Source organism: Thunnus thynnus, chromosome 9, assembly GCF_963924715.1.
Source record: "Thunnus thynnus chromosome 9, fThuThy2.1, whole genome shotgun sequence".
NCBI lineage: Eukaryota > Metazoa > Chordata > Actinopteri > Scombriformes > Scombridae > Thunnus > Thunnus thynnus.
This window is the reverse complement of record NC_089525.1, coordinates 8,649,559-8,675,557: the sequence shown is the minus strand read 5'-3', so window position 1 is coordinate 8,675,557 and position 25,999 is coordinate 8,649,559. Positions and strand designations below refer to the sequence as shown.

Below are 25,999 nucleotides of genomic sequence, written 5' to 3'. Positions count from 1 at the left end.
TTTTTTACCTCCGTGACATGCTAAAATTATCAAGTTCTTTATTGATGAAGGTGCTGTTATAATCAGGCTTTGGTCTAAAACACATTTTCCAGGCAGGGATAAGCTCAGGGGAGGACATACCCACTTATGAGCTGATTCACCCCCCCAACACACACACACACACACACACACACACACTCTAAAAGCCAGAGATGCATGGAGAAACACAACCTACACAACCATTAGACACTCCAAAGTGTCAGGTGACACTATATAGTATGTGCTATGGCAACCAGTAGCCTCTGTATGTCCGCAGCATCATAACATCAGCACTGTTTGTTACTTGAACGCAGCTTCTGTTTCTCTTTCGGGATTGATTGGATTCATCTGCTAAAACTAACGACCGAAGTGCAAAATCCATGTCCAGAAATAGCCATGAGAGCGCTTTATGAAAATGTTTGTGCTCCCTCTCTTCAGTCAGCCCTCCTATTTTGAAGTTGAGTGGGGATCCGGTTCAAAAATATCAACTTCAGGTGTCCACTTGTATTCTTAGTACATCCCAAACACATGTTTGTTAAAGTATTACAAAATAACCCCCCTTTTGTAAAATCCTCTTGTGCCTGTTTACAACAGTTTGTTGTTGTTTGTTGGCCAGGACTCCCGCTGAGTTGTAGCTCCCTCACTGGCTACACCGACGCTCACTCATTTGCAACACTTCTTCATTAGGTTGATGCAGTAATGTCAGTGAATGAGCTACGACTGAGCAGGGATCCTGGCTGGTGTTCAGGCTGGAGATGTGCATGAGAGGATAATGTAGAAGGGTTTCATTTCAGACAGAAGTAGCTCAACAGTGTGTTAGGGTGAGGGGTGTATCAGCAGACACACACCCTGAGCCTAACCAATCCAAAACCGTGTCTAAACCCAGCCAGCCAATCACATCCGACTTGATGGGACGCCCACTTCTGTCCACACCCGCCACTTTCTGTCAACTTGCTTATATCCCCGTTGTGCCTTTGGCCTCAGGTACAAATATCTGGTGCATTTTTCAATATTATAAAAAGATGCATTTGGATATTGAGCATACGAGTTTATAGCTGAGACTAGGATAGATTTTTACAAACAATTGTGTACTCTTTTTAGATGTTAAAAATATAATCTATAATGCAGAGGAATGGCAAACTCTATGTTGCTTTATGTTGTCGAGCTGAGGACCTGAGTTACACTTGTCGCCTCCCTCCCAGTTTGATAACCCAGCACAAGAGGGAGCTTGATTATGAATGAAGAGAGAGTCCACAAGACAGCATTTACATTTACTATATGTTCATTCTGGTAATGCAACACTGCATTACTGCCATGTTTCCAAATTGACAATTTTACCCTTTTCATAAAATTGTTCGCAAGCAACCGTTTAAATCAGTAAAACAATATTGAACCTCATTAGCTAGATTGCTTGCTATATTTCTGGACTCCTTTCGCTTTATTTGAGGGCTTGTTTCACCAAATTTGCAACATGCAAGTTTCAATTTGCAACATGAGATCATTTTCTCACCCATGTTTCACATAAGCGTGCAAGAGATGTGTAGGACCTGCCAGTATATCTGGTATCTGCCAGTCGCAAGTAGCAGTAATTTGTGCAACCTGATGCTGCCACCATTTTCAATCTGTGTGTAAGCAGTGCTCGTAAATTGCTTTTGTGAAACGGGCCCCTGTTCTTGATATTACCGGGCTCCTGAATACGTGGGAGCCATGATACCAGCATTAACAGATACACAGACAATGATATAAATGCTAAGCTAATATCTACTTTAGACAACCAGTTATTAGGTAATTGTCTGGAGGTTTTATTCCGACTTTCTGCCAATGAATGTTGACATTTACAGAAAGCTACAGTTGTGCAAAGTGAGAGGCACAGACCCCTCGCTGTGAGAGAAATTATGAGACAGTAAATCTTTTTTGCGCTATAAAAGACAGCAGAGCCATCTTCCAAAAGCAGAGCCAATGTTGATTAAATGGCGAGAGCGGGCAGGTTCTCTTTCACTGTTTATGTTATTGAGTCTGTCATAGCTACTCCAATAACCTCTCTCCATGCCAGCCCACACATCTGACCAACACACAAAACACAGCTCTGGTGGGGCTGATTTACATGGAAGTCGCTGTATCCCAAAATTACAGATCAGACTTATAGAAACGGCTGCAATTGTTAGGAACAACATTTTCAGTTAGAAAATCGAGAACAAAGTTTATTCTATCCAGCATTCAAGGCTACAAGAGTTGAGTAGTTGATAGAAAATCGTGTCCTGAACAACTGAAACCTCATGTGTGTCTCCACTGTGAGCTCAACTGGCCTTCACTGCGCCCCCCCTGTTTTACTCTGTGAAAATAACTAGTGTGGACTGCTCGCACTCCCCTTTTAAAAAGTACAAAACCCATCCTATCTTACATCCCAGGCAGTCTAAAACGCAATGTAGGTCTTCTCTGATCATCGCTGTTGGCATGCCTTTTGAGATACATTGACAGTTTCCTCCTAAAATAGCTTTATCTGATGCCCAAACATGCTCCTGTCACTGATTCTCTGTCTAGTGCTGCACCCCCCTCCCCCCCCTCTTCTTGCTGTAGCTGACTGTAGCTGGAGTGTGTGGTTCAGTTTATGCCTGCCCTCCTGTCAGTCAGCCTCACTGAGGAGGAGAGAAACAGAGAGAGAGGGGGGAGGGAAAGAGAGGGAGACATCTTTAGCTTTGACATTACAAATAGATGCCGCAATAATGCATACTGTAAAACTACTAATAATAGCCAGCGCCTCATGGAGAGTGAGCACACTAGGTCTGGAGATAGTTTTATTGTGCCTAGAATATCTAAAAATGAATTTACTGCTGTTCTATCGTGCATTAGGGTTATCTCATATTAGCCTAAAATCATCTTGCTTTTAGTGCAGGTTTGTTTTACAGCATTAAAGGAATAGTTCAACATTTTGAGAAATACATTTCTTTGCTTTTTTTCACAGATTGAATATCAGTCTTATGCATTTATTGTAGAGTTTAGCCTAGCTTAGCATAAAGACAGAGTGAGTGAAACAGCTAGCCTAGATCTAAAGTTGAAAAATAAGCCTACGGACGCTTGTAAACCTGTATTTTGCTTGTTCAACCTCTACACAAACGTGCTGGAGCAGTGACTGTGCAGCTTGCTGAAGTTTTGTCTTCACAATGAGGTTGTGGTTGAGCTGTGGTACCATTGTGCCTTTACAGAGACCAAAACCGAAACCTGTGCTCACTGACACTGCACAGAAGCACCGGGCAGAGTGGAATCAATCTTCTCGTCTCATTCTTGGAAAGAACGCAAATACGCGTAATTCCCCAAATGTTGAACTACTCCTTTAAAATCACCATTGCGACCATGCAGTCTATGATATAGATCTCAGAAACTGAGTATCAGTGTATCAAATGTGCGTACAGAGTGTAATTGTGGATAGTGCTCATGCATGTGAGACTATGTTGACTACCTGACCTGTGCATGTAGGACTGTGTTTTTCCATATTAGCATCAGTGTAATTTCTTTGGGCTAACATGCGGCGCTGTCTCTCAGCTCAGGTTCACATCAGCGTTCACAGCAGCTGGAGGGCAGAACCACTCTGGCATTGATCTCCAAATCCCAGAATTAGGAGGTTTTTGCTCTGGGGCAGCACGTCAAAACAATCCTTGCAACAGGAAACATATCCAAGGCCGCACCCTTGAACAAGTCGTTAAACAAATCCCAGTGAATTTCAGCTTTCATTATGGCTTTCTTTGGTGCTAACACATTTAGGTGAACAATTGTCTCCAGTCAGCGGTGAGAGAAAGGTGTTGGTGGAGATTTTCTGGCTCCTTAGTGCATGAATCTCATGTTGACACTGCTCTTTGTACTGTTCAGGACAATGGGAACGATTCTTTATGAATTATTTAATTAAGAGGTATTCCTCTTTAAGACAGTGTAAAGGTGGCGCTCAGACTGACGTACGTACATACTGTACATTTATGTGAATGCGCATCCAGGAAGATTCACTGGTTGAATCAGTGACTTGACAAGACTCTGTGTGTGTGTGTGTGTGTGTGTGTGTGTTGCAAGAGGTCTCTCACTTGTCTGTCTCATCCTTTTCCCCTCTTTGTTGCGTTATCTGTGTCTATTTCAGACACCCTCTGTGTGTCTCTTTCTCTTCTGTTTCTCTCTCCTTCTGTCTCTCTCACTGTCCTTGTCTCAACAGAGCATTATACCTCTGCACACACACACACACACACACACACACACACACATACACACACACACACACACACACACACACACACACAGAGCCATGCCAGTTAGCTGTTGCTGTTGCTGCTGTGCTGCAGATGCCCCAGTGTGCTGTCATTAGCAGGGAGATCTGGGGCTGCTATAAATTATGCACACTGAATAACAGAAGGCTGAGGATTTCTCCTCTCTGCTGCCTGCATGTATGTGTGTGTGTGTGTGCGCGTGCGAGCGACAGGATGTATAGACCACATCTTTGCTTACTTATGTTCTGCTGACATTATACTGATCAACTTTGCTCGTCGATGCGTCCGTATTAGCGCACTTCTCTGTGGCTCAGCTCACTCATGACCGCCTAACTCTTGTACATGTCCTTGGTTGTGTAGCGTGTGTGAGTGAATGTGTGTGTATACGTGTGTGTCCTTGCTTGTGAATAATGTATCAGCACTCATCTTTTCCAGCAGTCAGCCTTAGTAGAAAACTCTGACACATGCCTCTTAAAGGGACCAGCCCAGCGCCACATGGCTCAGTTTGTGAATGAGAGAGGTCTTTGTGTAAACCCCACTCACACACACACACACATACACACACGCACACACACACACCTACACACACGCACACCTACGCACACACACACACACACACACACACTTAGAAACACACAAGCACACACATGCAGATTTACTGCACACACCACCCACACACTCATGCGGCTGGTGCTGCACACACCCTCCTCACTGCATCAGCAAAGTGCCTGTTTCAGACAGGATGGATTTGGCTGATGCTCTCTGCTTCTCAGTTAAGATTATTTTCCCACAGAATTAGATTAGACACCGAATTCAAAATGGTATAAATAGAAATGTATATGCAAAGGACTTGTCAGCTGGTATTCCAGATTAAACATTAAAAAAATTGCAAGTTCGCTACTGTTTCGATACATCTAAGGCGTCCTACTCTTTTCTTGGAAAGCCATTGTAATCTTTGGCATTCCTCTCCATAAGTAGCCCTGCTGTGCCAGACTGTAAGGGGTTGGCATGCAGTCAGTGAACGCCTGATATTCATGAAGTTGTAAAGTGGCATTTTCACCTGTCACTTTGGGTAACACTTCATGAGAAAAAAAACTGCTCTGTGTTACACCCGAGGTGCTCTTGAGCAAGGCGTTTAACTCATGAAATCTGTTTGAGAGGTGATGCTCAGTGGCTGTTCTGGTCAGCTTTCATATGAACGTGAGGCGCAGCATCACTGAAACACAGAGTGCAAACAATTCTTGGAAAAGAAAAGGATTAAAACATCCCTTTCATGCTGTATCAGGCTATCTTTGGCTCAGAAAGGTGGGCTATCTTTATCTCTCTTTGTTGTGGTGATCTTTGATTGTGACAGGTAGAGTATCTTCATCTGTCTTCCAGATGTCGTCCTCTATCTCTCTAGATGTTATCTTGGACTATAGTAAGTTTGTGGTGGATTCTTTGTATACTATATGTTTGATCCGTTTATGCCTTATGTGAGCATGTCTTTGACCACACAGAAATAGTTGTATTTATCACTGAGAAGGAGTGGATCCTTATTTTCTTATGAAGGAACATTCTGCACATTAATTGAAAGGATGTTGGCAATACATCGCCTAATTCCAAGTTATGAAACGATATTTCAGCTTCTCTTGCCAGCTTGCTTCAGGATATTGAGTCTTTTTATTCTTGATTTGGTCAATTATGCTACAATTCCAACAACTCCCAAGATTGATTTTAGCTCATTTCTATCTGCACCAAGGTGAAAATAAATACTGTAGATTTGGTGCAGCGCATGAGGTGTATCACCATCATCTGCATCAGGAGCACTGAATCAAAAATAATTTGACCAAATAGTGACATAAGAGGAAGTTATGATAATATCTCTTAGCTAAGACACATTTGTGTATTATTTTAATCAAATCATATTATGTATGTAGATCTTGTTGAGTGTTTTGCTTTGTAGTAAAAGCAACTAGTATACAGTAAGACATAAAGAGACTGATTCCTCCATTATTAGATTTTTGTATTTCAATCCAGCAAGTGTTTTTTGGCTGATGAAATTAATATTTTTGCAAAATGTTTAAATATGTAAAGGTGCCCCTGTAATTCTTAACATTTGAACATGTATGATTAGAGAAGAAATAGCACAGGCTGCATGTGATATTTATTCTGCTGTTTTCAGGGTTGTGGTCCTTCCCGGTGATCTAGGGTGTCAATACCATTATTAACCTCATTCACTAAGGTCTACTGTCTGTCTTCGTTAGTGTCATTCATTTATCTACCATGTGTCACCTGGGTACCGGTGCATACATTTCAGCTTTGAAAACAGATGTGTGCAGATGCAGTTTGACTTTATAGATCATTTGTATTTATATTATCTGTAGTAAGAATAATCATGTTGTAAAATAAGCCCGAGGTGTCTAAGATAGGCTGTGTTTGACTGTCCGTGTTCTTAAATAAGAAGACTGAGGCAAAGATAGCAGTCGTCCTCTCTCTTGTTCTGACTTTCATACATTATTACTGAAAACTGATATGATTGAATTAATTTTACAGTGGCTAACAATTGAAAACCCCCCACCTTCTTCTCACCAGGGCAGAGAGGAGGTCAAAAGTCAAATAACTCCTTTTCCTCTGAGCTTTAAACACATTTTAAACCACAACCAGGCAAGATTTTTAAGTGGAAATACAACATCTTATAAGCCTAAATCCCATCCCTCTTTTTTTGATTTTTTATACATTGTATTCGCGGGGAAAAAAAACGACAACAACTTATTTTAAGAGTGAAATACAAACTGTCCCTTTAACAGCAGTAAATGAGTGCTCCTTCCAGAGAAAGTTGGACTCACCCACAATGAATCTTTAGTCTCTCTCGTCTCTTTGGTATAAAACATCACAGGCTGACCGGCTGATAAAGGAGCATGCTGTGATCAATTTACTGAGGTTACATTACAGGATTTCTGGGAATTGAACTTCAAACATTAAAAACTGGTTCCTCTCGGTGCTATTTGGAGCAGCCAACATGCAAAGTTGCCAAGTGCAGATTTAATCCTCAATAAACGTTTGTCAGTGCAGTGCAGTGCATTCATCTAAGTGGATATGGACATGCCAATGGGACTTCAATGGACAATAGTGCCAGTCAAACGTTTTTGGGTTTTTTTCAGATTTTTTTCATAAGTTGGAGACGTTTCTTTTCCATCAAACAAGGAAGAAAACTAGAAAAATTTCAAATACACTTGCTGTACATGAAGCATTTACACTGAGGTGAGCTTCTGAAACAACAGTTTGTTCTCTTTATTATTATCTATGTAGTGAACAGTCTGCACCCCAACGGCTTTTAGGGTAACTTTTGATAGATGTAAAATTGGCATATACAGTATGTAACTTAAATTACTTTTTTACTAATTTACTACAGGAGCTTCTTATGAAGCACTTTGTATTTGTTCCAAAACGTCACAGATCATGGCGTGGAAAGCACACATCAACACATCAATTTAGAGGACGTCTCATATGTGCATGTATATACTCTTTTCAAAGGTACCACACCAGCATGATTGATAACTTTTTCTAATTGTGGAATGTTGGATAGAAAAATGGAAACTTGAAACATAGAAAATCAGAGAGGTTTGATTTCTATTTGTATTATTTCTCTTGGGCTGCCTGAGAGGGCGGGATCTATATGCCCGACTCAACTTATGTCTGATTGGCTTCATTATTTATGTTTCTCTTTGTTCTCTGTCTTCAACTGTGTCAGTGATCAAATCAAACAGCCAATCAAACGTCATGGTCAGTATTCAAAGTGACCGATCAAATGGACGAACTGTCTATTGCATCCTCTCCTCCAAAGTCTCAAAAGTCAACTTGACGAGCGACCTTTCCACTGTAAGGAAGGTCGAGTTAGCGCTCATCACAGTCCCTCGCTTGTGGGACCGCATTTGAGCAGAAATGCTTCCTCGCAAGGATGGTTTTCTGCTCGCGGATACTGTTCTGTGAGCTTGTATCATGTGCATGTGCCTGTTTTTTATGAGCGTGGGTTTTAAGACTAATTAAACGCCATACAGGGGCAGCTTGTCTCACCTATTGTCACGCCTGCATTCAAGGATTACATCCGGTCATAGCCACGTGCAGATCCCGAGTCCCAGACCCCAAGCTGTTGCAGTTGTTAATTACTTGAATATGCTATTGAACATACTGTTGAGTGTATTGTGTGGAAGCATATGTTGAGATGTTTAAGAGGATTATTGCCTCAGATTGTTTAGAATTAAACAAGTTTACTGCCCTTTGTTTGTGATACAAAATTATTTGCAACATTAATCCCCTCTAGACTGGGTTTCATTTCCCAAAATCATCTTCAGGCTAAAATGAACTTAGTCCAAGGAGTTACAATGGGACTGTCTCAGCCTGGAAATGCTTTTAGGAAATGGGGTTTTAGTCTGCAACCACACTCTGAACCTTGCTAGCTACATTTACCAAGAAAGTAGGAATATCAGTCATACACGGTGTAAACTGAATGTTATTAAAGGTGCAGTGTGTAGAATTTAGTGGCATCTAGTGGAACAGACTTGGCAGAACTGGAATATAATATTCATAAGTATGTTTTCATTTGTGTATAATCCCCTGAAAATAAGAATTGTTGTGTTTTCGTTGGCTTAGAATGAGCCCTTTATATCCTTATAGGGAGCAGATTCTCTTGAGGCTGCCATGTTGCACTGCCATGTTTTTACAGTAGCCCAGACTGGACAAACCAAACACCGGCTCTAGAGAGGGCCTTCTGTGAGTTTCGCGGCCACCATAGGTTCTTCTACACACTTAGAAGAGGAGGGGTATTCAGTTGGTTGCAATCCGCAACCACTAGATGCTTAGTTTTTCTAATTTAACTTGTTACAATATGGATAAAAAACAGCAGCTTTTGAACTAGGCTCAGAACAGGATGAAAGAAAAGGCATGAGACTGGAGGCATCATTCCATTTGTTTTTTTTATTGGGCAAAAACCTGAACAAAATCAAAGACTGTGTCTGCCTAACACTGACAAAATTCAGACAAATCAAACATTTGGTCTGAAGTGTCTTACAGAGGCTGTAGCAACTATTTTCAGTCACTGCCTCATTAAAAGAAGTATAAAGAACAAAGGATGGGTCACCGTTGCAGCTATGTGTTACTACAAGACATCGGTTACCAGCTAAATGATGGACTAACGTGTACTGAAACATATTTATAAAGAAAGATGGAGGAATGTCCTGAGTTGAGATGAGATGATCTGCAGTCAGCAGGATGACCACAGCATCACTACAGGACACATGTGAGGGAAAAGAGGAAAAGAGGGATTTTAATTCACAGCTCAGATCATACATTACTAAGCTGCTGGAGCATCTATACAGAAACATTTATAGCACCAGTTCCTCCTGACTCACAGTATGCATTTACCTGGGCTGAGGAGAGGACTTCTCAACTAATCAACTTTATAGTGATAGTCTAACTTCTACAATCTGACTTTGTTTCTTTTTTCAATCTGTGGCAGCAGCTGCATCTACTGCCACAGTGTTTATGAAGCATGGACACACTGCATTACAAGGCTAACATTAGTTACGTAGGCTAGCATATTTAGCTTTGTCGTCCTGGGCAATATGGTAAAATCAATATATATATATATATATATATATATATATGGCTCTCAAGCTGTATGCTGTATATTTACATAAATATAGTCTTCCTCATGAGTTGGTGCCTCCGCCAAATGTGCATTTACAGGGAAAAACTGATGAGACTCACCTACAACAGTGGGATCTGTGTGCGGCCATAACCGGAAATAATCCTTGAATTCAGGTGTGATGATAGGAGAGACAAGCAGCCCCCACCAGCCAATCAGACATAAGTTGAGTCAGGTGCTTAGACCCAACCTTCTCAGGCAGCCTAAGATATCAATAGAAATAAAACCTCTCAGAGGTTCTGTTCTTCAATTTTCCATTTTTCCATTTTTTTATCCAACATTCCACAAATAGACCATTGGAGAAAATAAACAAAATCTTAATTATACATTGATCTGATGTACAAAAAATACAACTTTATAAAATTTAATTCAATTTTCCAAATCTCTATTTTTCATTTTCTGTATGGAAAATTTAACTGATAAGTGTTACACTGACCTATTAACATATTATCATGAAAATAAACACCAAGCCAGAAAAATCAAAAGACAGTAGCTAGCACCAGAGAGGATTACAATTTAACATGCGAAATACTGGCAAATGAGTCAAATTAACTTTAAAACACAAGGAACATGGGGCTCAAGAAAATGTACCCTCTGTTGGCAACAGAATGGATCAGGACACTGAAGTACCGAGTGAAACATAGGTAGAGGGTTTTATATTTCCAGGATCTGTAGATATTTTACACTTTCAATCACCTTCAAAACCTTCAAAGTTGTAAAAAAGGTGCACTTGCTCTAATCTACATGGAGGTTGTCACGAAGTCTTGGGTTGTATGAACTAAATGCAGAATCACTGTGGGCTTTAGTCCTGGAGCGAGGAACAGTGAGCTGTCACGCCCAACAGTGTACTGTATGTCTCTAGCAGCCGTAGTAACCTTAACCACATGGTTATTATTGTAACCATGACAAAGTTGTATATTAACAACATTTCTTAACGATAAAACCTAATGGCAGCACATACAGACAGAAAAGAATGGGACCAAGGACTGAACCCTGGGGCACACCACAAGAATTAAATCTCAGCATCTTTGTTTTGTCTTTCAAAGCTGCAGTAGGGCATCTTCTTCCATCAGCGTCTTTGTTTGGCCTCTCAAAGGGGCAGTGGGACATCTTTCTTCTATAGAATCTTTAGCTCCTCATGAAGGACGGATGTGATCAATGCTTCAATCCCCTTATCAGGAGAATTGTGTCTGTTAGTCTGCTTTATAAGCCTGCAGTTAATGGTGTGTGTGCGCATGTTGGGGGGGAGGGGGGTGGTGATGGGTGAGATGAGAGGTGAGAAATGGTGGGGTGAGAGGTGGATAAGAGATGGAGGAGAGGGAGGCGAGAGAGCAGGATGGATGAAAACAGGAAAGGAGGCAGAGCTGAGAGAGAGGAGGGAAAATGGATGGATGAGAGGAGGGAAAATAGAATAGAAAGTGTATGGAGGGGGGGTGGGGGGGCAGGAAGAGAGAGGGGATGAGAAAAGATAAATGGAAGACAGGTGGGGAGCAGGATGACTTGCACACGACTCCCAGCCCCGAGAAAGAAGAGGAGAAGGGAGAGACAGAGAGAATAGCTTTTCCCCACCGTTCTGCCCGCAAGCCCTTCATTAACTATTCATTACCAACTCTGCACATCCTCTCTATCTATCTATCTATCTATCTATCTATCTATCTATCTATCTATCTATCTATCTATCTATCTATCTATCACTATAACTTACTCTTTCTCTGTCCATATTTCCATACATGCCTAGTTTTCACTCTTTTTCTGTCCTTCCTCCATTTCTTCACTTCTCTCAGTCAAACCTTCCCCCTGAATCCTCCTCTCTCTCTCCCTGGCTTTCTCACACCCACTCCCTTCTCTCTCTCTCTCTCTCTCTCTCTCTCTCTCTCTCTCTCTCTCTCTCACGCTCTCTCTCTCTATCTATCTATCTAGCTATCTATCTATCTCTACCTCTTACAAAAGGCTTGACTGTACATCTAAAGCACAAGACAGCCTCTGTGTGTGTCTTTGGAAAAAACCTGATTTCTGTTGAATCTGAAGGGGTGTATTTATACTTAAATAGATCTCACTGCAGCCAATAGAACAATGCACAACACCAGCGATGAGAGACAAGGTCAAGTCAGTGTGCGTGTGTTTGTGTGTGTCGATGTGTGTGTGTGTTTGTGTGGCTACGAAAAAACCGAGAGGGGAGGAAGGGAATGATTTATTGACAATCACTCTCGCAACTACGTACACACATCCACTCACGTTCACTTACACACACACACACACACGTAGAATGATTGTCCTCATCAAATGTGGATGTGACAGGCAGACACACAAACATACATTGCTAAATATTCTCTGTTTACTACACACACACACACACACACACACACGGAGGGTTGCCCTGGGCTTGTATTGCTGCTGTGCAGAGGTTAGCTGGGTGATACTGCATGCAGGCCTGTTGTGGCTGCTATCATTCAACAACCAATGCTCATCTCTCCCCCTCTTTCTCTCTATCTCTCTCTCTCTCTCTCTCTCTCTCTCTCTCTCTCTCTCTCCTGCTCTTTCTCAATCTTATTTTCCCCTTTCTTTCTGCCTTACATCCTCTCTCTTTCTCTATCTCCTGCTCCCTCCCTGGTTTCCATGGTGACAGCTGTGCGCTGCAGAAATCACACTGATCGGAGAATGAGATAGAAGGAGCTTCTCTCTTTATATACATGAACACACACACACACACACACAGGCACACTCACACACACAAACACACAGTATGTTTGCAGATTCTTCTATTATGGTTATACAGAGACACTGACACACACACACACACACACATACAAACACACATCAGTTTCCTCTCCACGTCTTTGTACATTTTATGAATGTACTGTGCTTTTTCCCTCACTATCTCACTATTCTGTCAGCTGACTCACACACACATACACACATTCAGCCCATGTGTGCAGGCATGTTGCCGGCCATGCCTTCCCGGGGTGCCATACCTGTCTGTGAACACACCTAATTGGTTTGGCTTCCATATCACTCTCTGTTATTGGATCATGCTTAGCAAGAAATTAGATCAATTTTGTTGATGCCTGCCTCGCTGGGCAGAGAGAGAGAGAGAGAGAGAGAGAGAGAGAGAGGAGAAGAGAGGAGAGGAGAGGAGGGAGGGAGCATCAGCTGACCTTGAAAGGAGAGGACCTCTTGATGGACGGCTGATGGGAGCGCTGGTCACGTGTGATTGGTTAGTGGAGCAGGCCGGTCACAAGCTATTGGCCAGACGCTGCTGTCCATTTGTGCCCCCCCCCCCCCCCACACACACACACCCCCACCCCCCACCCCTCCACCCATCTGTGCTCTCACTGAGGAATTCTCCCATCACTCAGTGATACAGAAGGCTTGGATCAGCAACTTACAGTGCACACACACACACATGCACACGCATGCACATTCAATGCACGTTGACACACACAGACAATCACACATATCCATCAGCGCAGACAATAAAATGCACACGTGCACATCTGTGCTTCACACATGTTCTCATGTGTGCACTCTTTCTCTCACACACACACGGTTTCCACAGCGCTGTGAATGTGTGTGTGTGTTTGTGTGAATCTACTCTAATTGCGTTCATGCACATGTATTTCAGAGTCTCTCTCATTCTGTCTTTTTAGAGATAACTGAAAACTGTTGTGCAGGCTTTGCGTTTTTAAATGTATTATCATGCTAAACCTCAACCTCACACACATTTCCCTCCATCTAAAAATTATTTCAGTTTTATCCACAATATTTTTTCTGTACTTGTTAGGAAGCAGCGGCACCAAGACAAGACGGTTTTGCAAGTCCTTAGAAGAGGTTCACAGGATTTATTAGCTTACTTTGAGGTTCTCCAGTCTATTTACTAATAATCTTACTAGTAAATATAGTTTCCCTTTTGGATTTCACAACCATTCAAAGGTTGACATCAGACAGTAATGAAAAATGACATTATTGTAGCAAAATGCTGCAATATAACAATATGGGCTCAGGTTAAATGGTCTCTTAAAGGATCGTGCTGATTCTAATGTATTTTTACTGAAGTTGCTGATGTCTCTAAATGTCTATATTTCCATCTTACAAAGGTGTTTAGTGCTTCACCCTATAAATCCCTAAAAGAGTCTCACTGTTGGCCCACTCAGTCAATTTGATTTGTCAGTAGTTTCTTTTGTGCCTGTCTGTTTTTAAAGAATACCATTTTTAATATACAGCACCAGTCAAAAATTTGGACACACTCTCTCGTTCAAAGGAATGGGAAGGTGTGTCCAAACTTTTGACTGGTACTGTAAATCTAGTATGTGGAATAAAACTTGTATATTTCTATGTGTTCATTAAAGTACTCTGATGTTTATAAGATTTATGCACAGTCAGAATCCAATTTTTTTGTCTTGTAGTGGGATCCTTGTGCTTTCTTACATGTGTTTTTGGTAATTAATGCAGTAAAAATGAGGCTATGATGTCATATACAAAAAGATCAATTGAACTACTTATTTAAAAGATCATCTGTTCCACATCCTAATGTACCCTATAGGTGCTAACAAGTTTCTGGCATTGACAGAGTGGTTTTAAGACCTTTACAATAAATTCCTCCTCAGCTTTTGTGATTTGGTTTTTGGAACATCCAGCAGTAGAAGCAGTGCATGCTGAAAGGTTGGAAATGTGTTGTACAGCTTTTTAAACCTAAGAGGATCTGTGATTAAAGATTCAACCATTAAGAATAAACCCATTTAAGAATTGTCATTTTTAAATTAATCATCACATCTAAAATTAGGTCAGTGAAAGTCTGCAATTGATCAATCATCTTTAAATATAATTTGGAATTAATACACTGGGATATTAGAGTAAAAGGTGTTTGATGATGATGAGTAGTCATTTTGATGTAAAATAACAATGCAATAACACACATATATGCACACAGGGGCAGCTACATTCTCCCCATTACTGCATTACTCATTTTGGAAGGAGAAACTCATGAGGATGTTTGTACCCAAAGTCACATGAAAAATAAGGTCAGATGTTAAAAATGGGTTAAAAGCGGAGAGAGAATTTGTAGTGATTCAATCAATCTGACACTGTCACATCCATGAAATTTGGATGTCCTATCCATGAAGGGTAATTTCCTTCTGGTTCTCAGCTAACACTCCCAGGCCGACAAAACCTCCGTGTTGCCTGAGTAGAACGTCCCAGAGAGGAATGAGCTCATCAGGAACCAGGTTCACCACTCACAGCTGCTTCAGGCTGACTTTCACCACTCATTTCCACACTCACCACCATAAAAGCCCAACAGTCTCACCTCAGACTCACCAGGTGATCAGTCTCATCTGGATGATTGTTAAGTGGAGCTGCTGTGGTATCGGCCACAACGCAACATAGCCATCTTAAAAATATAATATAGAGCCTATGACTCACGTTCCTCTCAAATTAAGTTAAGCAATATTACAGCTGAGTTTATTTATTTATTATAAGAAAATTTTAGATTTTAAGTCCTATTACTGGAAGGGATTAGTTGTTAAAGGACAGTTCCACCCAAAAAGCTATTTTGGTTGGTGTAATTTGCCAATCCTAGATATCATGTTTATGGACTACTCATACGTGTTTAACAAGTGTTAGAGGAAAGGTAATTGGTACATTATGTTCACAGGTAACATTTTTTCCAGTCATGATGTGTCCTGTACATTCTGGTACCTCACAGAGGTCGTGGGGAGGTGCTGTGGTGGATGATGGCTGTACAGTGCACATGACTTTCACACCTGAGGCCGTGATGTCCCACATGTGGTTGGGTTTAGGTAACTGGCTGCTGTCTGTAGCCATATATTTAATGGACAGATAAAAGAGTGATATAGATTGTCTCGTCTAACTCTCAAGCTATTGTTAGGGAGAGACAACTTAAATATAGACAAAGTGAACACACTCTTGTTATCATGCTTTTGTTGCTCTGAGTGGACATTAACAAGAAATAAAATACATTTGCATACAACAGCATTTGCAGATATGGTGGGTATGAACATTTAAGGATTTTGCAGATATGTTCATTAATAATGCTACTTTATGTTGATAAAAACTCAATCTGGGCAACATTGCGTTTCTCTCGAAATGTATTTGCTGTTGCAGATTATTAGTGTATAAAGATAGTTTCTAGGAGAAATTTGCTGCATAATTAAAGCCACCTTCATGTAAAAATAGCAACTCAGTACGAGAAGTTTGGCAGTTTGTCTGGGAAGGAACTTAAAATGTTTGAAATCAGCTGAATCCATACTACTGAAGGGCATTTAATCACATTTGAACACATACAAAATGTGCTGATAATCACAGACTGGTGATTCATAAAGTTGAAGAAGATCTGAGGGAGGATTTTTTTCATTTAGGGTGGCCATCTTGCTCTGGCTACACGGTTAGAACAGCGCTGAGAGAAAAGCTGTGTCCTGACCACTAATCGCAAATGTGATTAAATTGACCACTTCAGGTAGTTTGGAGGGAATGATTAATAGAGTGACAGAAGGATTGCCTGTTATTTAACACTGGATGTATGGACAAACTGGCTGTCCTCTCCTTTTCCTCCTGTGTGTCTTAACCTCCTACTCGTGTGTGTGTTTTGCCAAGCTTTAGAAAAATATTCCAATCTGCAGAGACCTAAATTTCGTTTTAACACCTCACTCCCTTTCTCCCACACATTTTAAATGAACTCCTTGGTTTCGGAGAAGTCACAGCTATCATTCCTGTCTGGTTTTAACATCAGTTGTGCTTCATGTTTCGTGTGCTGCCTCGCCACAGTGACATGATATAAATATGTTAACAACTGCTTGTGTGTTTGTAGAGTAACACCTTGACTCATTCAGACTTTGAAAGGGAAGCAGAATCTCTATATTTGCAACACTTTCTATGTACATATTTGATTCCACTGTGTTGTTTGTTTCTCCTTGCTATATTTTCTGTCTTTTGTTTGCTGGCATTTCTAGGTTATTTACTGTTGATTATTTCTAATGTATTTACTGACTGTGAAGCACTCTGTAACTTGCTTTTGAAAAGTGCAATACAAACAAAGACAAAAGAAGATTATTCTCTGAGGTATTTTGTCATTGTGAGTCTAAATGTCAAGTCCATACTGCTGGAATTGGCCTAAAGTCGCCCCTCCCACAATGAAATCTCATCTCTTCTCCACATATGGTACATTGTTATTAGATTACAGTTCCCATGATTTCCTCGTTGTCTCCTGCAAAATATCCAAAGCAAAATGCAAGACGAGAACAGCAGGCAGGCTGCTTATTGTCCTCTGAAAAACTATTTGTCACGACTGGAGTAAAGAGAGTAATCTGGGCAGAATAATAAAGATTCCCAGTAACTCATCCTTGTTTTATATGAGTTATACACACATTCTTTATTGGAATTACTTCCAGCGAGCACTATCCTGACGTAGGGCCTAGAAAAAGGTTAGCCTTGTAGGGTTGTTGCTGCATTTATTTCATCTCAGAGTAGCTATATGGCCTACTGTATGTGATTAAAGATAAAATATGTAATTTTTTATTTGCATCTTGTGTAGCTTCCATCTAGTGATGCAGATTACATGTGTGTAACAGCAACAGGCATAGAAGACACAATCAACTCCACTCGCTGTAGAAAAACTCCACAATAGCTGCTCCAGTTTTTTATTTTAATTTTAAAGTGGCATTCATTTACTTTTTTGACCACTTGGGGGCGGAAGAACAAGCTGTCCACACAACATTGACATATTATCACTGCATGAAGTTGATATGGTGAACATGTTTGCTAACACTTGCCTGTTTACTCATCCAACAGACACGGAGCAACATTAACATTCTTTTCGAGTCGTGGCTACCTGATGAATATTCACTCTCCTAGCAGCTCCTTTTTGGTCTCCACTGACCCCTGAGAAAAAATATCTGGCTCTTTAGCTGCTAAATGCTCCACTATGTTCACCAGCTAGTTACTAACTTTGTCTGACTGTTGTTTGGGTACTGAACAGGTAGCGACAAGAGCTTTTCTGCTGAACACAGCTCACGACTGCTACTGGAATCAAGGCTGATGAAAGCAGTGAACAGTAAAGTAATGGGCTGTAAAACCAAAACAACAAGCTGAAATGCTGTGTGAAGCTTATTTGATTCTTTGTTAATATAAAAATATTGATTAGTGCAGCTTTAAAGTCATGAATGCAAATTATTTTGTATGTGTGTACCAGCAAGTGAAACATGAATGTCTCAGAGAGATGTTATCTTGTTCTCAACTCAGCCCTCAGAAAAGAGGTGGTCTCATACTTTTTATTTGTTGGGTTTCATCAGTCAATAGTAGCACAAACCAAGACAGTCTAGTTGAGTTGAGTCAAGATTGGGAATCAAACAGTGGATCCAGTCCTAACTGAGACTGTAGCATCTGGAGCCTCATCTAAGAAAATACTAAAATAGCAGGTAAATTATTCCAAAAAAGATATGATGACAGTGACACTCAGTGCTATTCTTCAGTGTAACTCAGCACTAGCCAGGAGCCATGGAGAGAGAGACAGCATCTGGTGATGTTGAGATGATTTACTCTGGTGTGAGGTGGAATTATATATCAACAGTGTTTGTCGAGTCAGTGACAAGACTAAATCTCACAAAATGTGAGAACTGGATTTAAGGATGTGTTGTGAGTCTAAAAATCATACTTAAATCCTACTTACGTAACTGCAAGCTGCTTGGATGGTACTTCATGGAGGATCTATTTTTTTTAGCTCCATTGAGAGTTTGTATTTTTTCCCCACATCGACTTCCACTTCTGTAATGTTCTGACTTTTCTGCACCGTTTGTGGCAACTCCAAGCCCATTGGCTCCTACTGAAGGTGTAAGTCTTTAAAAACTTGTCACCAAACATAGTTTCACTTTTAAAAAAGGGTAACTAATGTTTTGAAACAGCTGGTCACTGGTAGTTTTTAGCAAACGTTACTCATACAGGAATAAAAAAAGCATTTTGTAGGGACTGTTTTCAGCAGCAGATTAATTCATATTTGGTGCTTTAGTGAGTATTTACGGCAGCTGGACGGTGTGTGTGTGTGATTCACTCAAAATAAACTACAGTGTGTGTGCTCAGGGTAATGAGGGAACATGTAACCCAGTGCAATGGTGTGGCTCACTGATGTGTTTCTAATAGTTTTAGACATCAATGAAACTCTACGACACAGAGAAATAAGATACATCAGGCTGTGGATACAGAGGCAATACTTGTTACGAAGAATAATTCATTGTTGGTTTTGGTCTTTTTGGATTTGTTGAAAATAAGTTTGTGCAAAATATAGAATATCAACATATCCTTAAACAAAACCCTGGGTTGTGTGGTGGCCCAGTAGCTTGATAACCAGATTGAATTGCCATTTAGTTTTTGCACTAACCAATAGTGAGTGACATATTGTCGTTTTCTGTCGTTATCATGGAAGAAGCAGTTGTAGCAGTTTTTTACACCTAATGTATTGATACACCTAATGTATAAATACATTAGGTGTATCAATCTCATTCATATTTTTCTGGTGCCATTTCTCTGGCTGTGTATATACAGTACATATACATGTCATTCCCTTCTCTCACTTCAAATGTTTTCTGTTACTGTCTGCTGTCCAAAATATCCAATGAAAGCAAAATGCCACAATAAGTTAATATAATATACTTAATTAATATAATTACTTGTTATGATAATATAACTTTAAAAAATTATGACACTTTTGCAAAAGCCAAACAACCTGGGATAGACTTTCATCATTAACACTTCTAGCTGTAAAATCACCATATCTTGTACGTTCTGTATGAGAGACAGACAGGACATCCTTCAACTTCAATTAAAATGTTAGATTACACAGGATATTCAGCATGAGATATGTATGTTGTATATAATTAAGAAGATTTACGAGACAACACAGACATATAGATCTACCTACAGAACATCTGCAGTGTCTACTGTATGTACAGTACAGTATATGAGGAGTAAGTGTTAGGATGCAGCAGTGCTGTGAGGAGCTGTGGACCTACAGTACATAACAGTTGCCTTGCAGCTGATCAAGCGTGTGGGTGTGTGTGTGTGTGTGTACGCCCTCGTGTGTTAGACCCATGTTTGTGCACACGGACGTGTATAAAATTGTGCACCATGTTCCGTATTGGCTGTGTGTTACCATATGGTGCTCAGTTGTCTCTGTGCTTTAGCTCCTTGTGCTTTTGTTGCCTGTGCTGGTGTCAGTGATGCAGTCTGTTGTAGTTTTTAAGGAGAGAAGAGAGAGAGTGAAACTCTCCTGAGACCGATGAAGCACACATGCGCACACACACACACACATACATAAACACACACACATTGCTCTATAGTGAAATTCTACCGCAGAGAGTTTCTGTAGAAAGATTTTTTCTCTATAAGCTTTCAGTTTGTGTTTGCTTTTCAGGATTCAGATCTTACTTAAGTGCTTTTACAGGGTGTGTGTGTGTGTGTGTGTGTGTGTGTGTGTGTGTGTGTGTGTGTGTGTGTATGTGTCAAATACCATTGATTTTCCTCTGTTCTTTAGCCGTCTCTCCTGTGACCTCTGACCTGCTGCCTTAGGTTTTGACCCTGACATCTGAACCCTCACTAACAGATTTTCATCGGCCACACACATAACCACACACGCAGATACACACTCACACAATTAAATAGATAGATTAATTGAATGTCTGTAGTTAATTTCAATAATGCAAGCTTTGGTTTTCTCTCGCTGCTTCCCCCTCCCTCCCTCTCTCTCTGTCTCTGTCCAGCCTCTGCTCCTAAGCTGCGGCCGATGCAAGACCAGTCTCTGATGGAAGGGGAAAAGCTGTACTTGAAGTGCGAGGCGTCGGGGAATCCCAGCCCTTCCTTCCGGTGGTACAAAGATGGACATGAGCTTCAGAAAAGCAGAGACCTCAAAATAAAGACCAACAAGTAAGTCTGTCAAATTGATATTTTCCTCAATTTTCCACTCCACACTCCTTTCCTGACCTCCATAAATATATAGTCAGTAAACAAGGCTGCAGCAACCATTCAAGACACCAAGGTCATGTCCATACTGTATTTTTTTTGGAATTTAAAGGTGCAGTATGTAGAATTTTGTGGCATCTAGCGGAACGGACTTGGCAGAAATTGAATATAATATTTATAAGTACGTTTTAATTAGTGTATAATCACCTGACAATAAGAACCGTTGTGTTTTCATTTCCTTAGAATAGCCCTTTAAATCTACAGTAGCCCAGAACGGACAAACTTAACACTGGCTCGAGAGAGAGCCAGTGTTAAGTTTGTGTTTTTGGAGTTTATATTCTACACATCTACATATTAGACATGTGCGGTTTTTAAAGGGGAACACTTCAAAGTCTTGAGGAGTACTACTGCATATGTGAATTAAATTGTAAAAAGCCTTTTGTATCTCCAGAAGCAGCTGTACAAAATCTGATCAGTTTCCTCAAGTGATGTCACACCGAAACATGTCAGCAGTTGATTCTGATTTTTTCAGACTTATTGTCTTAAAATTGGACTGTTTTGGGGCAAAATTATAATTCCACCACAATTACATGGAGAAAGCTTTGAAACAATATTTAGACCATATTATTTGGAGATAACATTTACATAATTCTAAAGTTAAATGGGTAAATACAATGTGAAACTTTGAATTTTTTATTAAATTCTCTGAAAGGTTTTAAATGTTAAAATATGAGGTCTTTAAACTCTCAAGTTGTTTTGGTGGCTAGTAAAAAAATCCTGTTTAGTTAGGTTGAGTTTCTAGAATAACTGAACATTATTACTTAGCTGATACAATTTTAAATTGAAAAAAGTAGATTTCACCGCTATAAAGATGCAGTTTTCAAAAATTTACTTTGGTATTAAATATAGTAAGTTTAGATATTCACACATTTACATAAATACAGTCGAGTGATGAAATGATTAATTAATTAGTTGATCAAGATAAAATTGCACAACAGCAATTCTGACAATTAATTGTGAAGTAATTGATGAAGCAAATTCATGACACAAAATTGCTGGTTCTGATTACTGCTATTTTTCTCTTATTTATTTAATTTGTGCAGTGCCTGTTCAAGACGTGCCTCTCTGGAATGGGCCGATTGCTTGGCCTCAAGCCACTGCTTCAATTAATGGTTGATGTGAGGTGTTATGGTGTTCATAAGTTAATAATAGTTAATAAGTACTCTAACAGTAAATACATGTTTTTTTCATTTCAACTAAAAAAAGAGCTGCATTTAAAAATAAAATAATGTGAATCCTAAAATAAAGTGGATCAATCATATTGGGCTCTTAGATCATTCCTATTTTCTGTGCCCTCAGTTCAGATTTGAGTGTGTATGTTTGCTCCAAAGATTTATGCTTTGTCTGTAGTGGCTTCACAATCGCTACGTCTCGGAACATATGAGACAAACTGGTTTTAGAAGTATTTGCTCCATTTTACATGCATAACTACAGTCATTGTGTATTGGGCTCTGAGTGCTTCCAAAATGCTCAACAATGTACCTGAACGCCTCCCATGTAGTCGCTTACTGTTGTTCCTGATCTGCTAAATGTGCTGCTAATGCTACGCTTTCTGTCTAGACATGGGGTAAGAGTGTCCACCCTTGATTAAAAGCTCTATTTTGCTGTCTATATTTTTTTCTTTTTTTCTATGACTTTTGTCACATCTCGTCTCTGGTCTCTCCCTGACATGCTGGAGTCAGTCAGCAGAACTCTTAAGCTCCGCCCTGCCCCTGCACAGAGCGGAGAGGCTCACTGATCGCTGGTTTATTCAAAGTTTATTAATATTAAATGTATCGTATGTCCAAATTGCACCAAATTCGACACTGCAATCCTTTGGGTCCCCAGCCATACAACCACAAAGTGTGGGTTCAATCGGATGAACGGTTGAAGAGATACGTGAAGGACATTCATACAGACAGACAGAGATTCCTTACTTTAGTAGATAGATTGAAATTTGATTACCTTTGGTTTTCAGACTGCTGGTCGGACAAAACAGGAATAGGGATTTCCAACACAACTTCACCTATATCCAGGTGCACAGGGAAGGAAAGGAATCTGAAGAAGTCAAAATTTCAGCATCATTTCTAGTTAACAACTTTATTATGAGAGGAATGCATCTGACAAATGACAGTATGAGGGGCATTAGTGACTATTGTGACACGTTACACTATTAAACAGTTACTTAAAAAAATAATTGATAAAATAAGAGATATTGGAAATAATCATTAGTTTAAAATCAGCCTGACTACAGACACATTAAGAGCACAAAGTTAAAGATATGAGTGACGTCCTCTTATTTATTGTTGTAAAGCAATATTAGGTTTGGGTTTCATTTTATGTTCTGATCAAATATAATTTTCCCCTAAAACAGATTTTTTGGTTACCTCCTACTTTAAAGTATCTGTTCTATGGTTTGTGTTTTATCAGTTACTGCATTGTATTGTTTCTAACTGATTTCTGTAATCCTGTAAAGAGTAAGTCTAGTCTGTCTCTGGTTTTAATAAGTACTCTCCATTAGCTTTGCTGGTCTACCACTTACATTACATTTCTCATCCAGTTAGAGATGAGTCTGCTCCTTTTTTGAAACAACTGACACTGTCTTTTTATCTGCTCTGTATCACTCTGTCTCTTGCCCTCTTCTTCCTCTGCCTCTCTGCTCTTCACTGAAGAAAAAACTCTAAGGTGCAGATCAGTCGTGTCCGTGTGGAAGACTCTGGAAACTACACCTGCGTGGCTGAAAACTCACTAGGACAAGAAAACGTCACGAGTATAATCAGCGTGCAGATCTGTGAGCAACGACACATCCCTATCTATATCTGTATATATCTGTACAAATGTGATACTGTTCTGACAAGTAAAATTGGATTACCACATTATTTTAATAAAGATTTTAGAGCTTTTTGTTAACATTCAGCAGTTACACCTGTCCGCAAAGATTTGACAGCACACCTACAGTATGTCTACACCCAATGGAGGTTTTTACTCACCAAAGAATAGAATCAAATGTGTTTATTATAAAGGCTATTTAATATCAAAGATGGAGAAATCTTAATTATGTTATCACAAATGTAAACTGAAAAGTAATCAGTGTAATGCAATCTAGTCTCTTGTTCTCAGGTGTCCTCTTTTTTTCAACAGAGTATCAGACTATTTTAAAAAATGGAAATAAGAAGTCAGACAAGAGGAAGCAGTCATAGCTGTTACAAAACAAAAATAAGGAAAAACAGGATAATGGATAATAAACAGGACAATTATATGCAAATATACCCCCAAAAAGTCATTGCAGTTTTTAAAAGAAGACAAGAGTATGTTGGTGTATCTGACTGAACCTGGTTCTCTTTACTCACAAAACCAGCGGCTATGAGCCCAGAAAGTAGATTTGTCACACTGGTTTCTTTCAAAATTAATTTACTGAAGCAGACTGAAAGGTCTGTGGGAAGGTGTGGCATAGTATCCACAGTAGTACAAAACCTGCCAGTAAAATGTGAACACCTTGTAATGTTACAGTAGCAAAGAGATGACAGCATATTTTGCCGATCTATTTCTTGTCTGTCTGGCCTTTTCGTAGTGACCACCACCACCCCGTCTCCAGGTGTGAGTCACGCGAGGCGCTGCAATGATTCGGAAAAGGCCCACTGTGTCAACGGAGGAGACTGTTACTTCATACATGGTATTAACCAGCTGTCCTGCAAGTAAGTTGGTAGTTCAGTCGGCCCCCGTTCCCTCGATCATCACTGTGTAGTCGCTCCCCTGGTCTCTCCTCCCTCCCTCTCTCCCTCTCTCTTTCCGTCTGCCTCTCTTTGTCTCTCTCAGGTCTCAGACACTGTGTTTGTGTAGCTAGTCACTGCACTGCCTTGTCTTCAGTTCCCTGGTTACACCCTCCCCACATACACACACTTACAGCCACCTAGCCACAGGCTTGTTGTTTTCAGTTTTTACCAATAGTCATAAAAAAAGAACTTGTGCAAGGAGCTAAAATAGATTTTCACCTAGACATTATGTCCACATGCATTCAAAAATGTGTTGTATCTTACTCCAAAAAGATCAATTTACTGTGAGTGAGGTTAGCTTGTGACAAGCACAGCTCTGAAAATGCCTCTGGTAACATATATTCATGAAAATTTATTTTAAATTTTATTTATATACAGTACCAGTCAAAAGTCTGGACACACCTTCACATTCCCTTGAATGAGAAAATGTGTCTAAACTTTTGACTGTTACTGTATGTATATCATATGTGTAGTATTTGTCTTTTGTGGTAGTTATATTTTTCTCTTACTTTGTATAGGTATTTGTGTAGGGTAAAGATATAGTAGTAGCAGCACACACACCTCCAAATCTTGAACACTGTATCGAGTGCACAGTTAAAACTTACAGAACACCGGCACTCACAGATTTATAGTCTTTTAATTTATTGTAGGCAAAAACAAACGTATTTCAGTGTCACTTCATGACACTGATGATGGCTTCTAGGTGTAATGCATTTGTTCTTGCCTACAATAAATAAGACTATTGATTTACTTGTGTAGGTTGATCATATTTTCAAACCCCCTAACCATGATCCTTAAGTGTACCGCACATTAATCCACACACACATATATGCGCTTATGCACGCACCACAGGTGTTTTCAATTATTTCAGCACTTAGCACACTTACCGAGCACACCATTCAACACCATGGACAGCACCTCAGCAGACGAAAAATTTTATTTTCTTTCCCAAAATCCACCAAGGTATTTGTCAGTGCGCACAAGTGCAGGCTGCCGGCTAAATGGCCGACTGTGACACATTTTCTGCCAGCTTTTTTTTTTTTTTAAACAAAACAAGGTAAAAATCTCTTTGTGGCCTATAAATAACTTTATAGGCTATAACATAAAAATAACTTCAATTTACATCTTCACAATGCTATGCCACAAGCTGGTCGCGAGTTTAAGATTAAAACGTCAAGACATTAAACCATAATTCGACCTGGTTAATAACAAAAACCGAGGAAGAGCCTTTAAGGAAAGTTGCCTTTGTAGTCTTTCTTCTTCTCAGCACGTAA

General features: G+C 40.0%; 1 protein-coding gene across 2 annotated transcripts in view; it reads left to right on the top strand.

Annotated features, from left to right (window-relative positions):
• Positions 1–25,999, top strand: part of nrg2b (neuregulin 2b) — a 69,610-nt gene that overhangs the window by 16,928 nt on the left and 26,683 nt on the right. For both annotated transcript variants that reach the window (XM_067598652.1, XM_067598651.1), the window contains exons 2-4: positions 20,715–20,877; positions 23,625–23,743; positions 24,524–24,647. In XM_067598652.1, the coding sequence (XP_067454753.1) occupies positions 20,715–20,877; positions 23,625–23,743; positions 24,524–24,647 (406 nt within the window). The remainder of the gene's footprint in view (positions 1–20,714; positions 20,878–23,624; positions 23,744–24,523; positions 24,648–25,999) is intronic.